Source organism: Polypterus senegalus, chromosome 1 (genome assembly GCF_016835505.1).
Source record: "Polypterus senegalus isolate Bchr_013 chromosome 1, ASM1683550v1, whole genome shotgun sequence".
NCBI lineage: Eukaryota > Metazoa > Chordata > Cladistia > Polypteriformes > Polypteridae > Polypterus > Polypterus senegalus.
In genome coordinates, this window is record NC_053154.1 from 33357373 (window position 1) to 33379037 (window position 21665).

The 21665-nt window shown below is 38.7% G+C and overlaps 1 protein-coding gene across 1 annotated transcript in view; it reads right to left on the reverse strand.

Moving 5' to 3' along the window:
• Window positions 1–20485, reverse strand: part of LOC120524001 — a 47310-nt gene extending 26825 nt beyond the window's left edge. Inside the window, exons 1-3 of the mRNA XM_039745795.1 lie at window positions 20326–20485; window positions 13091–13390; window positions 4256–4429 (exon numbers count right to left, since the gene is read on the reverse strand). Of these exons, the coding sequence (XP_039601729.1) occupies window positions 4256–4429; window positions 13091–13341 (425 nt within the window). The 5' untranslated portion in view covers window positions 13342–13390; window positions 20326–20485. The remainder of the gene's footprint in view (window positions 1–4255; window positions 4430–13090; window positions 13391–20325) is intronic.
• Window positions 20486–21665: the final 1180 nt, after the last annotated feature.

Genomic DNA, 21665 nt, shown 5'->3' on the forward strand with positions numbered 1-21665 from the left:
ATGCTTCGATGTGGTGAAGCAAAATGCCGACATACAGATGCATTCGTGGTGCTTTTATATTCAAGTGTCGCATATTCCCGATCGTAATGACACAATATATTTTAAAAGTCTCACATACCATCTTTTGTGCCGTCTATTTTTTTTGCAACTTCACATTGGCAACATAATGTATAGCGCTGTATTTGAGCCACTGAGAAAAAAATAAAAGGCACGGTGAAAACGTGTATTTTGTGATTAAAGTGGAAATTTCGGCTTTAATCTCGAAATGTCCACTTTAACCTCGCAGTTTACTTTATTATTAAAGCAGACCATCGTAAATGTCATCCCAGTTTTTAATCGCTACGAGCTTCTTGGACCTGACAGCAGGTAAAGTAAAAAAATAAAAAATAGACGGCACAAAAGAGGATATGCAAGACTTTTAAAATGTATCGTGTCATTACGATCGGGAATATGTGGCGCTTGAATATAAAAGCACCACGAATGCATCTGTATGTCAGCATTTTGCTTCACCACTTTGAACCATTCATCAAACAGCAAAGCGCGCACATCGATCCCCGAAGGATCTCCATAGAGGCTTGCTGTCACATGTAGATAGTAAACAGAGACTCTGACGTCGCGTTCCGACTTTTAGCACACTGCACCCCCCGACTTTTTGCTGGTACTGCAACTCGCGCACGCGTCACGCGTTAATTTCCGAGTACCTACTCAGAGGATGCGTGAAATGAATGCTGGGAACGCGTGGCAGCCATGATGCGGGCGCGTACGCGTTCTGAGAGTGAAGTACAAATCGGCCCTAACTCTTTTGATCAACTATTGGTCTTGCCTTCAGCAATGCTGGCAATGGATTAAATAATTAAGCAAGGCTCCTACTGTATTTACCTTATCTTTTTTTCTGTTGTAGGAGGGAGTCATCGACCTTTAGAGTTCGCAATGTAACTGAAGCACACTCACTTTAAAAAACAGGTTACTACAATTTATTGATAAATACAAGAAATATGATAACTGCATACAGTCAGGTCCACAAGTATTTGTACAGTGACACAATTTTAGCTCTGTACACCACCACAATGGATTTGAAACAAAGCAATCATGATGTGATTGAAGTGTAGATTTTCAGCTTTAATTCAAGCATTTTAACCAAAAATATTGTATGAGCTTAGAGCTTAGAAAAGACAGACATTTTATACATGGTCTGGCTGTCTTCAGGGACTCAAAAGTATTTGGACAAACAATCATAAGTATAATCATCATTTTCAATATTTACTTAACAACCCTTTACAGCAATGACTGCCTGAAGTCTGGAATCCAGACCATCTCCATGTGCTGGGCTTCTACCTTAGTAATACTTTGCCAGGCCTTTACTGCAGCGGTCTTCAGGTGCTGCTTGTTCGTTGGACTTTCTACCATCAGTTTTGTCTTCGGCATGCATGTCCAGATGGGAAGAGGTCACTTAATTGATTTGGCTATTGAAGAATATTCCACTACTCTGCATTGAAAAGCTCTTGTTTTGTTTTCACAGTATGTTTTGGCTCATTGCCCATCTGTACTGTGAAGCGTCATCCTATCAATTTTGCAGCATTTGACTGAATCTGAGCCGACAGTATAGCCCTGTACACTTTAGAATTCACCCCGATACTCCTGTCAGCAATCATATTATTAATAAACACCAGTGACAGACTTTCATTCATAGTGGTCTTGCCAGAAAACTGCCTCCACCATGTTTCACAGATGATGTGGTATTCATTGGATCATGAGCTGTCTCTTATCTTTCCAGCATTCTGGTATATATTGATCTTAGTTTCCTTTGTCCAAAGAAAATTGCTCCCAAGCTGTATAGGTTTTTAAAAATGTTTCCTGGCAAAGTTCAATCTGCCCTTTGCGTGCTTGAGGTTTACCAATGGTTTACACCTTGTGGTAAACTCTCCGTCTTTACTTTCACAAAGTCTTCTCTTGATTGTAGACATTGGCAATGATAGGCCTACGTCTGGAGAGTGTTCTTGGTTTGGCTAAATGTTGTGAAGGGGTTCTTCTTCACCAAGGACAGAATTCTGCAATCATCCAGAACATTTTCTACACCTTCTGGTGTTGCCAAGGTCACCAGTATGTTTCTTCTTTTTAAGATGTACCAAATGGTTGATTTGATCATTCCTGGCATTTCTGCTATGTCTCTAAAGGGTTTGTTTTGCTTTCTCAGCCTAAAGATGGACTGTTTTTACTTGGACAGCTCTTTGGATCTCATATTGAGAGTTAACAGCAACAGCTTTCAAATGCAGATTCCAAATGTGGAATTAATTCCAAACCTTTCATCTACTTAATAGTTAATAAAATAATAAGGGAACTGCCCCTTCCTGGCAATGGAGTCAAATGTTCAAAAACGTTTGAGCCCCTAGAAATGCTGATGCAAAAAAAAGGCTGTCATTACTAAACAACTCATACAATATTTTTGGTAAAACCATTAAATTTAAGCTGAAAATCTACATTTCTGTCTCTGACTTCTTTATTTCAAATCCACTGTGGTTGTGCGCAGAGCCAAAATTATGAAAATTATATCACCGTTCAAATACTTATGGACTTGACTGTATATGTTGACATATAAGACTGGATGCAGACAGACTAGACAGAAATATATAACAAAGAGAGCAAGTACATATCCAGGCTATCTAGAGTTCTAATTTATCTTGGCACAGATAAATAATTTTGTGATACCAAGACTTCAAAAGGTAGTGTTTGACATTGTGTGGAGTGTTTGCTGCTCTGTGTTCAACTGGAGGATTTCTCTTTGCTGTGTGATTCTTTGTGATGTGCAGTGCTTTCCTCAATTAGGCACATTTCTGTGTCTTTTGCAACTTCATAGGGAAAAATATTAATCTTTCCAGCCCAAGAGGTAAGATGCTGAAGTTCCCTTCTTGAAGTAATGGGTACTTCTCAGCCTATTGCCATATGGCTTTGGCTTGGCAGACTGGATTTTAGGTTTCTTGTCCACAAAGAGAAAGTGGAAGATCGACTTTTACTTTTGGAGACAGGGGTTCTTTCAGAGATTTTCAGTAATTTTTAAGAGAGTGTGCTCGGGAGTGACCCTGGGCTGAGTGGCCTAAGGAATCCCCAGAGAGTTTCCTTAGTGTTCCGTTGTGAGGGTCACCTGAGAGAATCTTCAGGATGGTGCAGCAAGTTTTAAAGAAACATATGACTTCTCCTAATTTGATAAACATTACTTCCAGTTAAAAAAATCAGTATTTCCTCATAGACATGTTCTTCTGTCCATCCGAGTTGTCATTAATACATTTACAGCTCTTTGATCTTGCTAGAGTCTATTTCATGCCTTCTGGCTAAAGAAGTCTGCAGTGGGGCCTCTGGAGAGATGACAGTTTGACATTTGATTTACACCTTTCTTATCAGATGAAGTCCAGACAGATATGGTACAAGTTGGAGTTCAGTAACTTAGTTTGGAATGCAAGTGGAAGTTTGGTGCAGCTGGATATCTGTTAAATCTGCTGCTTTAACATCCCTGGTGTGCCACTAAAGCCTAACAGAATGGGTAATGTCCACTTTGTTCTACAGCAGATCAGCAAGCAAGAAACATATCCTTACCTAGAGGAAATAATTAATTTTATCACATATTCTTGGTGCTATTTTCAGTTTAGAGGTACATTTCTTAACACAAAATCTTTGCTACTTCAAAGTGGATGTATCTGGAAAGTTTCAAGGATTCCCTTTATAAAAGGAGCCCCTGTATCCATTAGCCCCATTATAAAACTCAACAGTGAGCTAATTATTTTTTAAAATTTACAAAATATGCTTCACTTTAAGGTGTAATCCCATGAGGCAAATTAATATATACCATGATTGTGGAGAAAAATATAAAACTTATCCTTTAATACTTATCCTGGGTTTTGCTTGACAAGGTTCAGCGAGGAATGTATAGAGATGGTTACAAGACAAGCACTTTATTTAAATGCAAGTAATACACATTGGACATGGTTTTCCTTCCATTAAACATAACTTGGGTATGCCATCAGACTGATGGAAGTTTAATCCAGAAAAAACATTTATTAAAAAAATAAATAAATAAATAAAAAAGGATAAAAAAATAAACAAAACTAATTTTTCTTAATTTTTTTTGGCAAAGTGGCTTTTTCACATCACTATTCCTGACTTAAGACAAAACCACTTGTGTAATTTAAAACCAAAGGAAAGTTCCAAAGAAGTAGTTTTAAATAATGTGTCTACTTTCTGTCTCCCCGAAGGTGCACGTTACCTGTCGATGGTGTTTTCGGCCTGCTGCTGCCAAATCTCATTTTGTAAGAAATAACAAATGCTATGAGTGTGAGTGAAGAATTCAGTGTAAACTCCAAAGGCCACGCTGTCCATATGCTGAGTGCACACTTGAATAGAGTCCTCCTCAGAGCAAGCAGGAAATGAGCGGCCAGACCTAAGCACAAGACAGCAGAGAATTGTTAGGAGACAACCTTTTTATTTATTTAAAAGTTACCATGAACTGAACATTAAAATGCATCTTCAAAGTCTCATTGCAGTCACATTCACCTTTTTTGTCTGGAGCACAAAAGTGGTCTGGAGACCTGGACCTGGTGATCAATTTAGAAAATGATCATATTGTAACCTTTCTAGTTAGCCAATAAAAGGTGTCATTTTGCTTAACCTCTCACCACATCCATAACGCCTAACAAGGTACAACACCCTAGGATTAAAATGATCATGCAAACAGATTTGATCTTAAACTCCTTGGAATCAATCTTACAAAAAAAAAAAAAATGATGTACAAACTGCCGTTTTAAAAGAACTTGAAATCGATGTGAACACATTATACACATACGCAAATTGAAGGGCCTAAATGATAGCAATTCCACGCCAGACCAGGGGGCAGTGGGGTGTGCGGACTGCCTCTCTCAATCTCTTGCAGACCGTCCATGGGAAATCCCGTGGGGTACCTGCACCACTGATGATGCCACTTCTGGTCCCGGTGCTATTGATGATGTCACTTCCGGTCACAGGGCCCGATGATTATGTCACTTCGAGTTCCGCCCAGATGACGTCATTTCCTTGACTGGCCTTTAAAGCCGCCATCTTGTCTGAATAACTTCTGTTTTGGACTTGCATCTGTGAAAATCTAATTTTTGCAGCCCTTGAACAATATATGGGTGGCTTCTCCAAAACTTCATGATGTCTAAGACTAATTTTTGTGACAGGGGAAAGACTTCTTCATGCAGGTGCACCAACAGGCTACTGTCCGTGTACTCTCCCACTGAGAACATTTATTCGTTACAGTCCAGAATTTAAATAGATAGATAGATAGATATAGATAGATAGATACTTTATTAATCCCAAGGGGAAATTCAGTTAATCCAGCAGCAGTATACTGATACAAAGAAACAATATTAAATTAAATAGTAATAAAAATGAAAAGAATTAAAATAAAATTAATGTTCGCATTTACTCCCCCGGGTGGAATTGAAGAGTCATTTATATATGTAGCCAGAGATTTGAGGGAAAAAAAATGCAGCATGGTGATCAGGGAGGTAGAGTTCTTTTAAGACACTTGTAATTGGTTTATATTCCATACATACGATTACTTTTTAGCAATATACACTTTTCTGCCTCACTCTGTGCTGTCCATGCAACGCGGCTGCAGAGATCTTAAACAACTCTGCACATCCACATAAAAGAGTGAGCTTTCTTGAAGGCTTTTACTGGACGTACCTCATTGTAAACTGAAATATATACAAAAGAAACATAAAGGTATATACAGGTCAATGTCAATTTTATTTATATAGCATATTTAAAACAATATAGGAATGCTGTGGCCAAAGTGCTTTACAATAATAGAATAAAAGAAAACATACAATTAACATGAATAATAGAAATAAAATAAATGAACATAAATAAAATAAATAATAAATAAAGTAATGTTACATAATCACAATGAGGAAACCATCAGTATTACTGAAGGTCATAGAATGCAAGTGAATAGAAATGAGTTTTTAATCTTGCTTTGAACAGTTCAATTGTAGACGACTCCTTTATGTGATGAGGTAAAGAGTTCTAAAGGAGAGGAGCAGCAGCTGCAAAAGCTCTGTCCCCTTTGGTTTTACACTTGGTACAAGGGACAACATGAGACAACTGGCTAGAAGATCTAAGCACTCTAGATGGCTGGTGTAAAACACACAATTCAGATAAATAGGCAGGAGCAAGCCCATGTAAAGATTTAAAAACTAGCAGCAAGATTTTAAAATCAATTTGAAAACTGATAGGCAGCCAGTGTAAAGAAACTAATATTGGAGAAATAGAATCAGACTTTCTTGCCCCAACCAGAAAGCGAGCAGCAGCATTCTGGGCCAACTGTAACCTGTATATCAGGGATTTGCGAATCCCAGAATACAGAGAATTGCATTTATCTTTTCTCGCCTCGATTACTGCACGAGTAGCTTTCTCAAAATCCCTAGAAGATAAAAAAAGACTTGATCTTACCTAATAGACAAAGCTGGAAAAAGCAACTCTTCACTACAGAATTAATCTGTTTCTCAAAAGAGAGGTTACTGTCAAAGATAACACCAAGATTGCAGACTTGAGGTTTGCAAAAGACAGAGAAAGAGCCGAGAAGTCCAAGACCAATACAGGTGTACAACCAAAGACAATAAATGATTTACAAAGCAATGCATAGCAGACAGTATACATTAAACAATAAAACTTTAAAAGACACTTACAAGGCGAGTGATTTCCATGGTTGGATCAAGACAAAGAGAAGCGTGCAGACAGAGTTTTAAATTGCTGTGTACCAACAGACAAATAACAGCAGCTAACAGCACGTGCAGCAGAACATACACCGAGTTTCAAATTAGTATGCAAGTGACCTATCAGTAGGATTTCAGTTAAATACACATTTGTTTTTTTTTTTTTTTTTTAAGTTTTTCCCAATGAAAGTTCTTACTTGTTTGGTCCCTTCTAATTTTTTTAGATAAGTGGGATCAATCTCGGACAGGTTTGTTATTTAGTTTGCCAGGTGATCTTAATTAAATAGGAACCTACTTAAGTAAGTTATTGCATATTATTAAGCAAGTCACAGTTCTCGTGCCATATGGGGAGGAAAAAAAAGATCTTTCTGAAGAAGAAAAAACATAAAATAGTGCAATGACTTGCAAAAGGCATGAAAACAATTGATATTTCATCAAAACTGAAGAGAGATCATTGAACTGTAAAAAGATGTGTGTGAGATTCACAGTGTGGACGCATTTTGTGACTGTGTTGCTAGAATGCACTGCTCTGTTGCTAGAGGCTGCTTCCCAAACGGCACTGAGCGCACATATTATGGATTCTCAGCTTTGTAAACCCTTTTAGTATTACGTGCAGTTTCCTAGATTTCAGATCCCACAATCTAATAACTTCAGCATAAGCCCACAGGGAACACACCTTTGATTTTTGATTCATAGCGATACTCATTTTGGCTTTTGTAACAGTCGTATGTCTAGATTTGAGTGGCTTTACCCCTTCCAATTCTTCTATAGGTGTCAAGTGTAGATTTTGGTGGCAGCTCACCTTCCGACTCTTGTAGGGTTTTGAGTCTGGAATTTTATTGCCACTACACCTTGTGGTAATTCTCACTTTGGTATTAATCACAGTTTAACACTTCAGTTTTGGCATTGACTTGTCAAATTTAAAAATTCAACTCTCAAATAACTTCAGCATGCATACTCATAGTATGAAAAGTCATTTTTGAGTCATAGCAATTCCACTTCATTAACAGTGTTGCATCTAGCTTTTGGCAACAGAAAGTCTTGATTTTTGACATGCATCAGTTTATTTTTTCTGTTCATTGTCAGTTTCAGGACATCTGACTGTTTAACTGTTGGCTACATCAATGGTTTTGTGCTTTGGTTTTAACAATAGTTTCTCTGACTTTTGAGATCAACCCTCATTACAGTTTGCTAAATAAACATTCTCACCTCAGGTCAGCTTTATAAAACTTGCACTTTTTGGGGCTCTCTTAGTACATATGCATGTGCAGCTTTCGACACAAACATCAAGAATTATAAAAGAAAACTTAACATGAGAATGTACACACATATTTACGCCAATTCCGACCTATCAGTATGCAGCATTTCAGAGAAACTGGGAAATGTCGACAGCTTTGTTCATATAGGGAAATGCAGCCAAACCAACTAAATGACGACTCTTGCACATAATTCACATCAATTACCCGTTTATCATAATGTGCTTTAACATGATAAACATAAGTCTTAAAAGCGATAATTAGGATGTGCAGACCACATTTTCCAGGAGTATCTCAGCCAAGGTTCCCTCCATCGTGACTGCTGTGCTGGAAGTTATTTAACAAAGAACTACATTCAGTTAACGCATGATGTGGAAGCACATATATAAAACACAACAGGTTTTTGCCAACATAAAAAGGCAATTTTCAGCAGTGTCCGGTTTTCCTACCATTAACAAAGCACTTAACTGTGCACTTACTGCAATTAGGCCACTTGGCGAGAACAAAGTTGCTTTTGTTAACTGTAAGTAGTGACATTCCATTAACATACAAGTCATCTGTGATGCCATGATGAGCCTGACAAGCGTCACGACTAGGTGAAGTGGGTCAACCTGTGCTTCCTTTATTTATAGGCAAATTAGCTTTGGCCGACGTGCTGTAGTAGCTGGTTTGTTGGTAAGGCAACTGGCTGAACCCTCAGTTTTTCATATGGCCTGTACTATTCACTCTAACAGCAATCATGTCATTGTGCATGCCAGATAACAGTGGCTACCTACTCGAGACGCCAGTGCCTTTTTTTCTTTCCAGAGTGCAGAGGAGAGGAGTTTGTGGTATAGTGGGTCCGAGGCTTAACATTTTAGTGGCCCATTTTTAAATAAATAAACTGAATGGCTGGCTCGATCTCTGTAGGTGTGCGTGCTCACACAGCTGCTGGAGTTTGGCGAGATAATTGATGAGAGATGCACCTGCAAATGAGGGTATGGTCCATCTCAATTGCTTCATCAACCTTCTTGGTGCACTCAGCTGCATGATACAACATGATGGGTCAGTAGGGAGCCTGCTCTACCAGCCAATGAAGGTCGACTGCATTGCGAACGCATATGTAGAAGGTTCATCAGCATAGTCCATTTATGGTTGTTTCAGTGTGGTATGGCTCAAGGCACACATGCAAATTCATAAGATGATTACGATTTATAAAGATGAACTGTGCAGAAATGTGCATATCCCAGGTTTTATAAATCATATTTTTTTTGGTGTATACATTTTTCTTTTTTTTTGGTGTAAGCATATTTCACACTCAAACCCATACAAAGTTTTATAAATAAGACCCCTGGCTATCCCACTGCTTCTTTTCCCTCTTGCAAGCAGTCAATAAAATGAAGTGGTCAGCTGAGGAGAAAAATCCTTTTGGTGTTGCCTATGCTGTGGTTGACCAGATTACCCTAGATGCAATTGGCACAACACTATAGAAGTTACAAATGCAACTGACTCTCCTTAAGAAGGACATAAAATCTTTGAAGATCCCACTGAAGGGCTGCAAGGCTGGAGTTATACTTCATGCGTCGCGATGCATGCTGCAGCGGACGCTCCTGCTCCGCAAGCGTTGCAGTGTTCATACTTGCGTGCGTACTTTACGTAAATCTGGAGGAATCCACCAGGTGGCAGTGCGAGATATTACCACGGTGAGAATAGGTTTGGCTTCTCTGTGTTGTGAATTGCCTAGAACACCTATTAAATTTCGATGACACCTTACTGCAGTATCTCAGAAAAGGATGTTTATTGATTAAATCCATCAATCCAGGGATGTGCCCATTCCAGCAAGCATTGGGCACGAGTGAGAAACAATCCCTGGACGAGGCCTCAGCTCATCGCAAGGTGAATACAAGCACACACATACACTAGCGTCATTTTAGCAGCACCAAATCCCCAAATCTGCATATCTTTGGAAGAAACCCGGAGCACAGTGTGGAATACAAGCAGGAAATACCAGCAACATAACTCCCTGCGAGACAGCAGTGCTATCACTCCACCACCGTGTCACCCCCATGTGTGTAATTATTAACAGTATTCATTATTTAAACAAAATTATATGTAAAATGTAACATACACACTTTAATGCATTTCATCATGAAAGTGATATAAAGTATAAATTGAAGGATTTTAAATGTGCAGAGAGTTGGAAAATCATACATTTAATTTGTTCTATGTGGTGATCTATTGCTGCTTTCCGCCGTTGTCAGGTCCAAAAAGCTTGTAGCGATTAAAAACTGGGATGACGTTTACGATGGTCTGCTTTAATGATAAAGTAAACTACGAGGTTAAAGTGGACATTTCGAGATTAAAGATTAAATTTCCACTTTAATCACAAAATACACGATTTCACCGTGTCCTTTATTTTTTTCTCAGTTGCTCAAATACAGCGCCGTACATTATGTTGCTGTTGTGAAGTTGCAGAAAAAAAAAAGACGGCACAAAAGATGGTATGTGAGACTTTTAAAATGTATTGTGTCATTACGATCGGGAATATGCGACGCTTGAATATAAAAGCACCACGAATGCATCTGTATGTCGGCATTTTGCTTCACCACATCGAACCATTCATCAAACAGCGAAGCACGAACACAGTCGATCTGCATAGTGACATTCTGTCACATGTAGATAGTAAACAGAGACTCCGACGTCACACTCCGACTTTTAGCACACTGCACCACCCGAACTTTTGCTGGTACTGCAACTCGCGCACTCGTCGCGTTAATTTCGGAGGACCTGCTCAGAGGACGCATGAAATGAACGCTGGGAACGCGTGGCAGCCATGATGCGGGCGTGTACGCGTTCTGAGTGTGAAGTATAAACCGGCCCTAAGAGAACTATACTATGGGCTTCCTTCAGCCATTGTACAGTATATTGTAGTGAATTCTGCATTTTTAAAGCAAATGTTTGCTCTGGCACAAACCTTTGGCATCAGAGCCTAAAATTCATTGGGTGAGAAATATTTTGTTTTGTTGGGTCCAATTACCCTTTAAATGGAGTTAATTGTGGGGGAAATTTCAGTTTTAGATTTTTAATACATTTGCAAACCTTTTTCACTTTACATTATAGGTTGTTTAGTAAGCAAAAACAAAAATAGGCAAGAAATTACAAATGTACGCAATTCAATTTTGATGTACAACATAATAAAGTGTGCAGAAAGTGAAAGGGTCTGAATACTTCACAAATCCACTGTATAATCCATAGCTAAGAATCTAAAGTGTCTTACTGCTGATAGTGCGACACCATGAAGGCTTGCCCACCCAGGTTGTAGAATTCTCTGTTAAACTTATGTTTGATGCAAGTAAATATAATTTTAAGTGAAAGCTTAACTCAATATCTTTGTCAGATTGCAATTAGTGTAATTGTCTAGCTGTCACACCTTAAGGGCACAGAAGCCCCTCTACTGATGGTAAACTGGGTTGAAGTAAAACAGTAAAAGATAGCCCCAGTCAGCAAACAGCCGGCTCAGGTGGAATACGCAGGTTGCAGCACAGACGGTGAGACAGGCAAGAGGTTACAGGCATCATTTCTACAGCTAGTTCTGACTGTTTTTTCTATCCCTCATCCTTTCATAAGTGATCTTAAAAAATCATAAAACTCCCAGTTTTAACAATATTGCTTTATTTTCATTTTAACAGATAAACATTAAATATATTTAGAATAATGAAGCCCTTTAGTGTGCCACAGAAAATAACTCAAGTTCTCAAAAGGAATCAAGTGTGTGCATTAATGAAAATCTGCATTCATCATTCACTGCAGTAGGTAGGCCGTGCCTCTTTGTGAATATTTTAAAAGTTGTCAAGGTCTTATAAAGTAAAGTATCGGAGTACGATTTGGAGACAAGTTGGCCCATAGCTAACCATATTAGTTTGATGGACTGAATTGTCATCTCTTGTTTGTCAAACTTTAGATGCTCCTAATTAGAGCTGTCCCACTGGAAATAACTGTGGCCACATTAAATATTTAATGATTCTAACAGACACTAATTGTGCAAAATGTCATTGCTATAAATTGGGCGCAGTAGGTAGTGCTTCAGTCTCACAGATCCACCATCCTGGTCCTTAATCCCACTCAATACTGTAGTTTATGTGGGGTTTGCATACTCTACCCCAAGTCTACATGGGCTCACCTCTGAGCTCTCTGGTTTTCTTCAACCATTCTCAAATGCATCCTTGTTAGGTTAACTGGAAAGTTCAAATTGATCCAATATATGTGCCTGATTGGGCCAAAAGATGGGCCGGTGATCTTTCCAAGGTTGTCTCATGCCTAGTGCACAGAGCTGCCAGGACAGACACCAACTCCTTCAAGCCCCTCATAAATCTGAAATAGACCAAGGGAGTTTAAGAATGTTAAGTTTTTATTAAATGAGATTTACATAACATTTTCAAACCAGGAAACAGGGGTCCACTCACACTTTCCCAATTTGAAATTGACAATTAACTGCATGTCTTTGAGAATGGGGGAGGCCAATTGGAGTGCCTGTATGAACATCATGCGGGCACTGAAAGAATGTACAAAATCTATACCAACAACGAGATGGAGAATTCAAACCAAAGATCCTGTATCTGTGAGGCACCCACACTGATAGACTGCGCTAAATGTACCACCAGTGAGCCTTACAAATTAAAATCAAACATATCATCCACACAAATGCCAGCATAAGGCTGTCTTCCAAAGCAGATAAAAAGCAACACTGTATCCACTATAAAACATATAAACATGATGGTGGCTTTGTAGAAGTGTCTAATGTTAAAGAACCATTTTAAAATGGCTTTAACAGGAAGAGAAAGGTAATGTTTATGTGTGATGCATTCCAAAAAAAAAAAAAAGGATCAACATGGATATTTTATCTGTATTTCCTTCAGCCATCTTTAGCTCAGCTTAGATCAAACTTCAACTGAAGGCTTAAGACAAAATGAAAGTAGGCATTGTGTCCACATCAAAAGGCTCCTCGTTAAAGAGTAAAGTGATTTTGAGCTTACACATTATAGCTTAGAAGCCAACTCCACTAAACTATCCGGTTTTATGTTTATAGCGTGCCATCCTGCAGTCACTCACCTCTGCAGATGACAGTGAGTGAATCCCAGAGCAATGCGACTTTGTGCTTCATCTGTAAATTCCTTACATCCAATATGGACCCTCTCCAAAGCAGTTATCCAGCAGGCACCATAGCGAGGCTGTCTGGCAAATTCATTCAGCCGCTGCAGCTGGGCTTGACCTTCAGCCACGGCCACTTGGTCAGAGTGTGGCCTTGAGGTGCAAACAAAAGGGCAGGAAAGCAGGAATGTGGGCAGCAGAAACAGCCACATGATAAGTCCAAGACAATAGGTGAGGAATGGAGTGCAGATGGGACAGGGTCTGTGAAAGAAAAGTTGGAGGTGATATTCATTTGCATGACAACTCACTAAATAGTAGAAAAATTATTTTCCTAAGATAATAACCATATCTAAAACTGCAGGTACGAAGATCCAAGCATCAATTTCTTAGACCTCACAAGTCCATCCATGCATCAGAGGCAGGCATAGCCTACCAGAACAGAAATTAGTGCAAGACAGAAGCCATCTCTGGATGGCAAAGTGTGCATCTTTTGTTCACCGACAGCCTAAATTGACATCAACATGTACTGCCATGGACTGGACGTTGTTAAAATAGGCACTGGACCCTGGCAAAGTCAAAATTAATTATCAAAACAGAGAAAATATAGGGGCTCAAGTCCATCCAGGCTTGAAGACTTTTTTTTTTTAAATAAAGAACTAAAAGGAGAAGTATATAATTTGGAAGATTCCCTAACCCCCCCCATTAACAGTAAGCGTTACAATTATAATGTTATCTTTATATATAATACACTAACGTGGCTGTTCATTTGTCTGTCCAGGATATTCGATGACCTGTAGCTCACAAACCATTTGACCTATTGACCTGAAATTTGGAATACATATACTACATGATGTCTACTATCCACTTTCGGGACGACAATTGACCTCCAAGGTTATTCCTCTTTTTATTTAATTGTAGAACTGTTCACTTCGGCCAGCAGGGCGGGCGTGTGGCGCATGCATACAGGCGCCGTTCTCATTCCCTACCACCTGCGCTGTCACTTCCCCTACCTCTTCATATCTTAAGTCTTCAATCTGCCTTAAGAGTAATTTAAGTGCCAGCTTAAGTGAAAAAGTAAGGCAAACGTACTAAGTAATTGCCACACAAACACTGACTTAATCAGTTTTAACGTGAATAGATGCCGGCAAAAGAAGGGAAGAAATGGGCTACTAGGGTGTAGAAAAGAAGAGCTGCTCAGGAAGCAGCAAGCGCATCAACCTCTGAGCAAATATACAGAGAAATAGGATGAAAACTAGGAATGCTCAAGTGTATTCACTGCACATTATCATGCAGTGCACCATTACTGGTATGTTATAAAAGACACAAACAGTACATCACTAAAAAGGTTACACTACTAATAATAGACAACAGCAGAAAAAACAAAAAATAGGCTTGAATAACACAAACAATTACATACAAAATAAAGAAAAAGGATTTTACATATACAGAGGATTCAGAAATTAAATTGATTGATTTAATACTTTGTATTACTTTTGCAGTGTTTGCCCATCAATTTAACTCAGCAACTCCTGTTTTCAAAGTGAAAATGTCTTCACAAAGGTTGGCAAATTTATTGAAAATCAAAAGCTGAAATTTTTCATGTATTAAGAAGGGATGAGCGAGACTTGACATATTTATTAATAGGTCAGTCTACTCTCTCACCTCAATATTAACACACACATGAACTACTACTACTACTATTTAAGAATGATGCCCGACTACCAGTCACTCTGTAATATAGGACCCCATCCATAAAAGTACAAATGAGTGATGCCAGTCACTCCTACGCTGTCTCCGGCCCTAACAAATGTACGGGTGTCCCCAAGACACGTGATGGATTGTAAACCTTTTGGTTATATGCTGCTTACCAATAACTGTGTCTCTACCACACTTGTTCTTGCTACCGAGGTGCAACCTCTCAGCCTCGATAAACTCTGCAAGTTGGAATAAATGGCAATCTGCCCTGCTCCGGGTGCCCTAATATTTATTTTAATCTTTATATCTACGTTTATTAAAGTAATAAATACACATTGCTTTTACATTAATCAATAGAGAAATTGTAATAAAAACAAATTGATAGCAAATTGATTGATATACACAACATACATACAAAAAGTAGTCTTAGTAAAAGCTTATGAAAATCTACACTTGTCTAGGAAGGATGTTGTCCTGGGAAGCTTTTTGATTCAGGAATTGGTGTGATGCACGAGTTATGATCTTTAACACCCAGAAGAAATTGTCATTTTCTGCCTCTGTTTTTCCCCTCTTTTTGGTCCTTTGGATGAGCCATATTTATGTTGAAATTTCATATAGGGTTCCAAGACATGCAATATTATGCAAGTGATTGGTTAGCCCATTTAATCAATAATGTAAATCGGCCTACTCCAAGAACGGTCCCAGTGCTTCTAAATTTCTTCCATTTCAAAACTGAAGCAGCTGTGCTGCTGAGAACACTCAAAGCTTTGGAAATTATTTAATGCCATTTCCCATGATCTGTGCCTCACCACAATTTGATGGAAGTGGTCTACAGAAGGTACTTTGGTTTGGCATTTCTCTGGTCATGCAGTTTGAATTGGTGAACAACAAATACATAGGTGTGCGCCTTTCTAAATGTTGTCCAATCAATTTAGTTTGGGTGGACTCCAGTCAAGTTCTAGACACATCTCCAGTAGAATTAAAGCAAACAGGATGTACTTCAGCACAACTTGGGAGTGTCACAGAAAAAGGTCTGAATACTTCTATAAAATGTCAGATTTCAGTTTTTCATTTTTAATAAATTTGCAATCCTTTCTGAAAATAGGTTTTCTCTTTGTCATTATGGGATTATTGAGTGTAGAGTGATGGGAAAAAATGACAAATTTAATCAATTTTAAATTAAATCTACAACACAATGAATTGTGCAGAAAATGAATAGCGCCGAATACTTATATATACAGTAGATATACAGTAAAAAACTACAAAAAGCACATAAGCTAGAAAAAAATTAATGAAAAAGAATAGTATATAAGCTCCTGTCTTGGATGAATCCTGGAAGATGTTCTCGCCTGTTCAACAATAAAGTTACTTTTCGTTGGAAACCAGAAAAAAAAAAATAATAGTATCAAAAAAAGAAAGAGTGTAAGAAAAAGTTTATAATAAAACAATTTAAAGAAAAAAATGCCATAATTGTGTTTGTTTTTATTATACTATTGACAGGGATTAGGTTGGGAAAATATGATGATGGGGGAGGAAATCAGATCATTTACAGATTATCCAACAATTGAATTCTGCTCATAAAAATTTATTGAAAGATAAACGATCACTCCTAGTTCAGATATTCATGAGCTCCACTTCTTGGATGTACTGCAGATGATATTCATGTGAAGACTGCCCTTCTTTTCCCCAGTACTTTCTCTCCTCATCCTCCCACTAGATGGAGACCTTGGCTTAACAGTGTTGTCTGCATCAAATCAGGTCTTCATTATGAATAAAATAAAGTTTACTTAATGACTAATATTAGCTCGTTCATCCAGATGATGTTGGACCATTTGCGTTACTATAGGCTGTTTTTAGGTAAATCCTTTTATGTTAAGCATGACCATTAGAATGTTATAACTATGATTTCTATTAAAGGGTAATTTTTTTTTGTACTACTCCGATTTTATTTTGTATCTTATAAAAACAATAAAGATGTTAACCTAAAATCTTATTTGTTGAAAGTGTACTATGATACAGTGATGGTTCTGACACTGAAGACAGCAGTTGTGCTAAATGCAAGGACTATAAAATGTTTAGTTTTGTCACATATGTCGCTTACATGATCACAACACAGAAGCCTGAGCAATGGCAGGAACAAACATTAGTTAAACACTTATAAAAACAAATTTTGTTGTTACAACTCTTTTCAGTAGGTCATTTTACATAAACTAAACTAAAGCTACTGCTGTTCCCAATAACACCCAGCAGCAACCACCATTTGTTTATTCCAATACGTGTAACAAAAATGAGAAAGCACACGGCTGAAGGTCTGTCAACATATTTAAAGCAGTGCATTCTACCGAGTAAATCATTTAGGATTACGCCACCCTCTTAGCTGCTCATCCTCAGCATCACAAGTACTCAAACTTGGTGCTTTTGGGTTTCAGAAGAAGCTTTTCAGTCAAAGGTGATAAAAGGTATGAATAAGCATACAGACTTCTGATTTCTAAACTACCACTGTGAGGAGGTCATATCGCACTGTGGCAGACCCTCCAACTCTCTCTCAGCCTTGATACACTCTACTGTATGATCTTAGACGAACCCCTCGAATAACACTAGCGAGACGCCTGTCACAGTGGATCCTGGGCGACAAAATGCCCTGAAAAGCTAGATATCTAACATTTTAGAACACTCTAGACGAGAACAGGCCATTCAGCCCAACAAAGCTCGCCAGTCCTATCCACTTAATTCTTCTAAATCAACATCAAGTCGAGTTTTGAAAGTCCCTAATGTCTTACTGTCTACCACTCTACTTGGTAGCTTATTCCAAGTGTCTATCGTTCTTTGTGTAAAGAAAAACAATGTTTGTGCGAAATTTACCCTTAACAAGTTTCCAACTGTGTCCCCGTGTTCTTGATGAACTCATTTTAAAATAACAGTCTTGATCCACTGTACTAATTCCCTTCATAATTTTAAACACTTCAATCATGTCACCTCTTAATCTTAATATTGAAATGAACTTTGCAAAGAGCACAGTAATCCTGCTGAGCAAAAGACACAAACCCCATTCAATATAAATTACAGTTTTTTTATTTATTTTTACACAAAATCTCTCTTGGTAGAGCTCAAAACACTTGAGTTCCTCTGCAAAATTGTTTATCTAAAAGGCCCACATCAAACATAACCTATGGAAGGGCAACCAAAACATAAAGATTGGCCAAAGATACTCTCGTAACAAAAGCGTCAGCCTACAGAAGCATAGTCTGATTTCAGTTTCTGTATACTGCCCATTAGGAGGTTATTCTACTAAAGGACAAATTGACTTAAAAAGAAGACAAGACTTGCATTAAACGCTCTAAGGTATGTGACAGAAGACTAGATCCACCAAGACACCAAACATTCAGCTAAAACAGGGCTACCAAACTCACGTCCTGGAAGGACATACAGTAGTAGTTGCAGATTTTCATTTAAAAAGAGCACATTACTGATGAAATTGATTTATTTCTTTTTCCCAAATTTAAGTGACTTGCTTTAAGATTTAGAACTTTCCATTCTTTTTTGGTTTCCTCAGCCAGCCAGTTCTGAGGTCTCAGATTCAGGTTTTTGAAGACCACCACCTTTATTCCAGGGAATTTTGTAATTAGAAGGAAATCCCTGCGGTTATTAAAACACGCTATTTAATTTAATGACCTGTTATTTTTCTTATTCTGCCCCAAAGGACATTTCTGAAATTGTTTATTTTCTTTTTTCTGAGAGAGCAGCATACAAAATTATCGTAGACTAAGAACAGATCAATGTTTCTCAAAACTTCTCCATTTTCTTTTCACGTATTTTTACTCAATCAGATGTGATGGGAAAAAAAAGATGCAAATGGGAGAAAAATGACCAGCTTATCAGTTGGCTTGCTTTTCATCTCATTATTGTTTGGCTACAGGTTAAGGGGAAATAAAAAGGGTGAACTAAATTTAAGGCAAAATAAGTATGTTCCATTAGCAGTAGTAACCAATTTCTAATTGAAATGATTGAAACAAAACCCTGAACCCACTGTAAGTCCTACAGGGTCCAAGTTTGACACCCCTGATTTAAGAGATGGCATCCAACTTCTTTTCACAAATCAGAATTCACCTCATCGTTAAATTGAGGGGCATGGTTTCTGTTTTAAGCGTTGTAATACAGAACAAAAAAGAAACTAGAAGGCCCAAAACAGAATGAGAAGAACAATAACTAGTGATATTGGGAGCACTGAAGCCCCTGATCTATTGTGTTTAGCCCCGGATCTTTTTGCCCATCAAATAAATTATCTATTGCAACAAGCCCCCAATTGTTTTGTCCATTTGATATTATCTAGCCCCCTTTTAAAGTTTCTCTCATTGTATTAACATGTGTCAGTTCAATTTTATTTATGCCTAAAAAAGCATGCAAATATCAAAGAGGAAGCAAAGACCCTGATACCTGCAACTCTAGTGGCATCTCTTGCAATAACCCTAATCAAACAACTCCAAAACGTCTCAGTGATGATGTGGTGATGGTTCCATAACAGTTAACACAAAAAAAAGACAAAAAGATATCCTTGTATTTGAGATAGACATGTGGCAAGCCAGTTCGCACATGTAACACCACAAAGATTGCACAGCCTGCTTTGTGAAATTCAAAGACACACTGCTTCTCATTCTGAAGACACAAGGCCTAATGTGGAGATGTTAAGTCAGCTCCAGAAGAGAGGTAGCGCAAGAATGGAAAATATTTTATCCGAGTGGCATTGAAAAGGCTTCATAAACAAAACAAGTGTATAAGTATTCAGAGGAATTACACTGAAAAATAAAACTTGCTTTTACTGGCGTTTCTCCTTATGAATAAGACTCAAACTTATTTTTAACACCCTTCTATAGACGTGTATTGTTCAATAAATTGCACCATAGTTATGATACACTACGAACAAAAAATAAACCTGGAAGATTTCAGCAGCAAATCTAACCCCAGTGCCTGAAGTGCCGGGTTTCCAAGCTCTCCTTCAGTTTACTGTTTAAAAACTTTCCTTTTTTACCTTCTGTCCAGGATGCCTCCACTAAAAGATAAAATATTCCCCAATGCTGCCAAGGTCAATCCCACTCACATCCATAACATTTCTAAAACTTAACGTGGATAAAGAAGCATGAAGGGCTGGAGCATATCCTAGCACCATCAGGCAAACAGAGTCCAGCACTGGATGGGATGCCAGTTTACTCACTCACCAATTGGTTTCTATCCATTAACAAACACACACACACACACACACACACACACACACACACACACACACACACACCAAGACCGATTAGCAAAGACCGCCGCCTTTTGTGGAAGCATTTGGCACAAAGCAGGAATCAAACCTTGAGAGGATGCCAGTCCTCGGAAGGCACACACGCGGTTAAGGAGGGCCAAGATAGTCGACTAACAATCAAGTGAACGTATCTTAATTGTGAAAAGCGATTTTCCTGGAAAAAGTCCACGAAGCCTTTCAGATTTCACAGCGCTCATACCGGGAGTCAGTTCCGCTTGTCCGGTGCCAACATACTACCCTAGGCTCTCTAGATTCCAGTTCAATGTTAAAAGAAAATGAATGATGTGAAGCTGAAAACGGCAGCTGGAAAAGTGACTTCAACTCCACCTGCTTTCTACACGTCGAAAGAGATGCGACGACGTGAAGTATAGCAGCGAGTTTGATTAAAACTCCCGTCTACCGCGCTTTCACAGTCTTTTTTAACCCTTTAAATATATAAACTATTTGCACCCGGATATATCCAGTAAATACCTGCAACTTAATCATGGCTCAGTTGTTGAAGGTTAGCTACACCAAACGCTGCCACAGTGAATTCTCTCCATTGAGCTTCTCAAACAACAAACGTGAGCGATACTTTTGTAAATTCCACTCAGAATAAACCTTTTTGCCGGTTTAAACTTTACTTTGATTTTACTCACCTGTAAAACTCTGTTAAAACCGTGTCTCACCCTGCTGTTTTGGTGGTGACTTTTACAAATTTAATTGCGCCGTTAAAGTCTCTGCGACCCCTTAGAGTGACGTCACTGTCTGCGCAGTTGACCAAGCAGGTATTACCAAATAGATATTACTGCAGCCCGGAGTAAAATGGGCGGGTAACAGAAAGGGAACGGCAAGGCAGTGACGTCACGCATACATCTGCGCAGATTTGCAAAAGGAAACGCGTGATAAACTCACTGAGGTAAAACAACTCGGTTAATTGAAAATTTCAGCATTTCAATCCATGCTGGTTCCTAAATTTTGTCAAGAAAATTACCGTGGCTGCGGGGACGGGTTTCAACCATTAATTCAATTGTTAATATTACATTTTTATTACTTAACTATGTGAGAAAAGTAACAAAAGCTAGAAAGTGATTAAAAATTCATTAATCCATCAATTTATTTTACTAACATCCATCCATCCAGTTTCCAACCCGCTGAATCCGAACACAGGGTCACGGGGGTCTGCTGGAGCCAATCCCAGCCAACACAGGGCACAAGGCAGGAACCAATCCTAGGCAGGGTGCCAACCCACCGCAGGACAAACACAAGCACACCTACACACCAGGGCCAATTTAGAACCGCCAATCCACCTAACCTGCATGTCTTTGGATTGTGGGAGGAAACCCACGCAGACACGGGGAGAACATGCAAACTCCACGCAGGGAGGACCCGGGAAGCGAACCCGGGTCTCCTAACTGCGAGGCAGCAGCGCTACCACTGCTGCTACCAATTTGCTGTTATTCAACGGTAACGATGAATGAAATATTTAGAATGGAATAAAACACGATTCGGGATTAGAGCGTTAAAACTCGCGGCATTCCCTGAGCGGCAGCCCAGAAA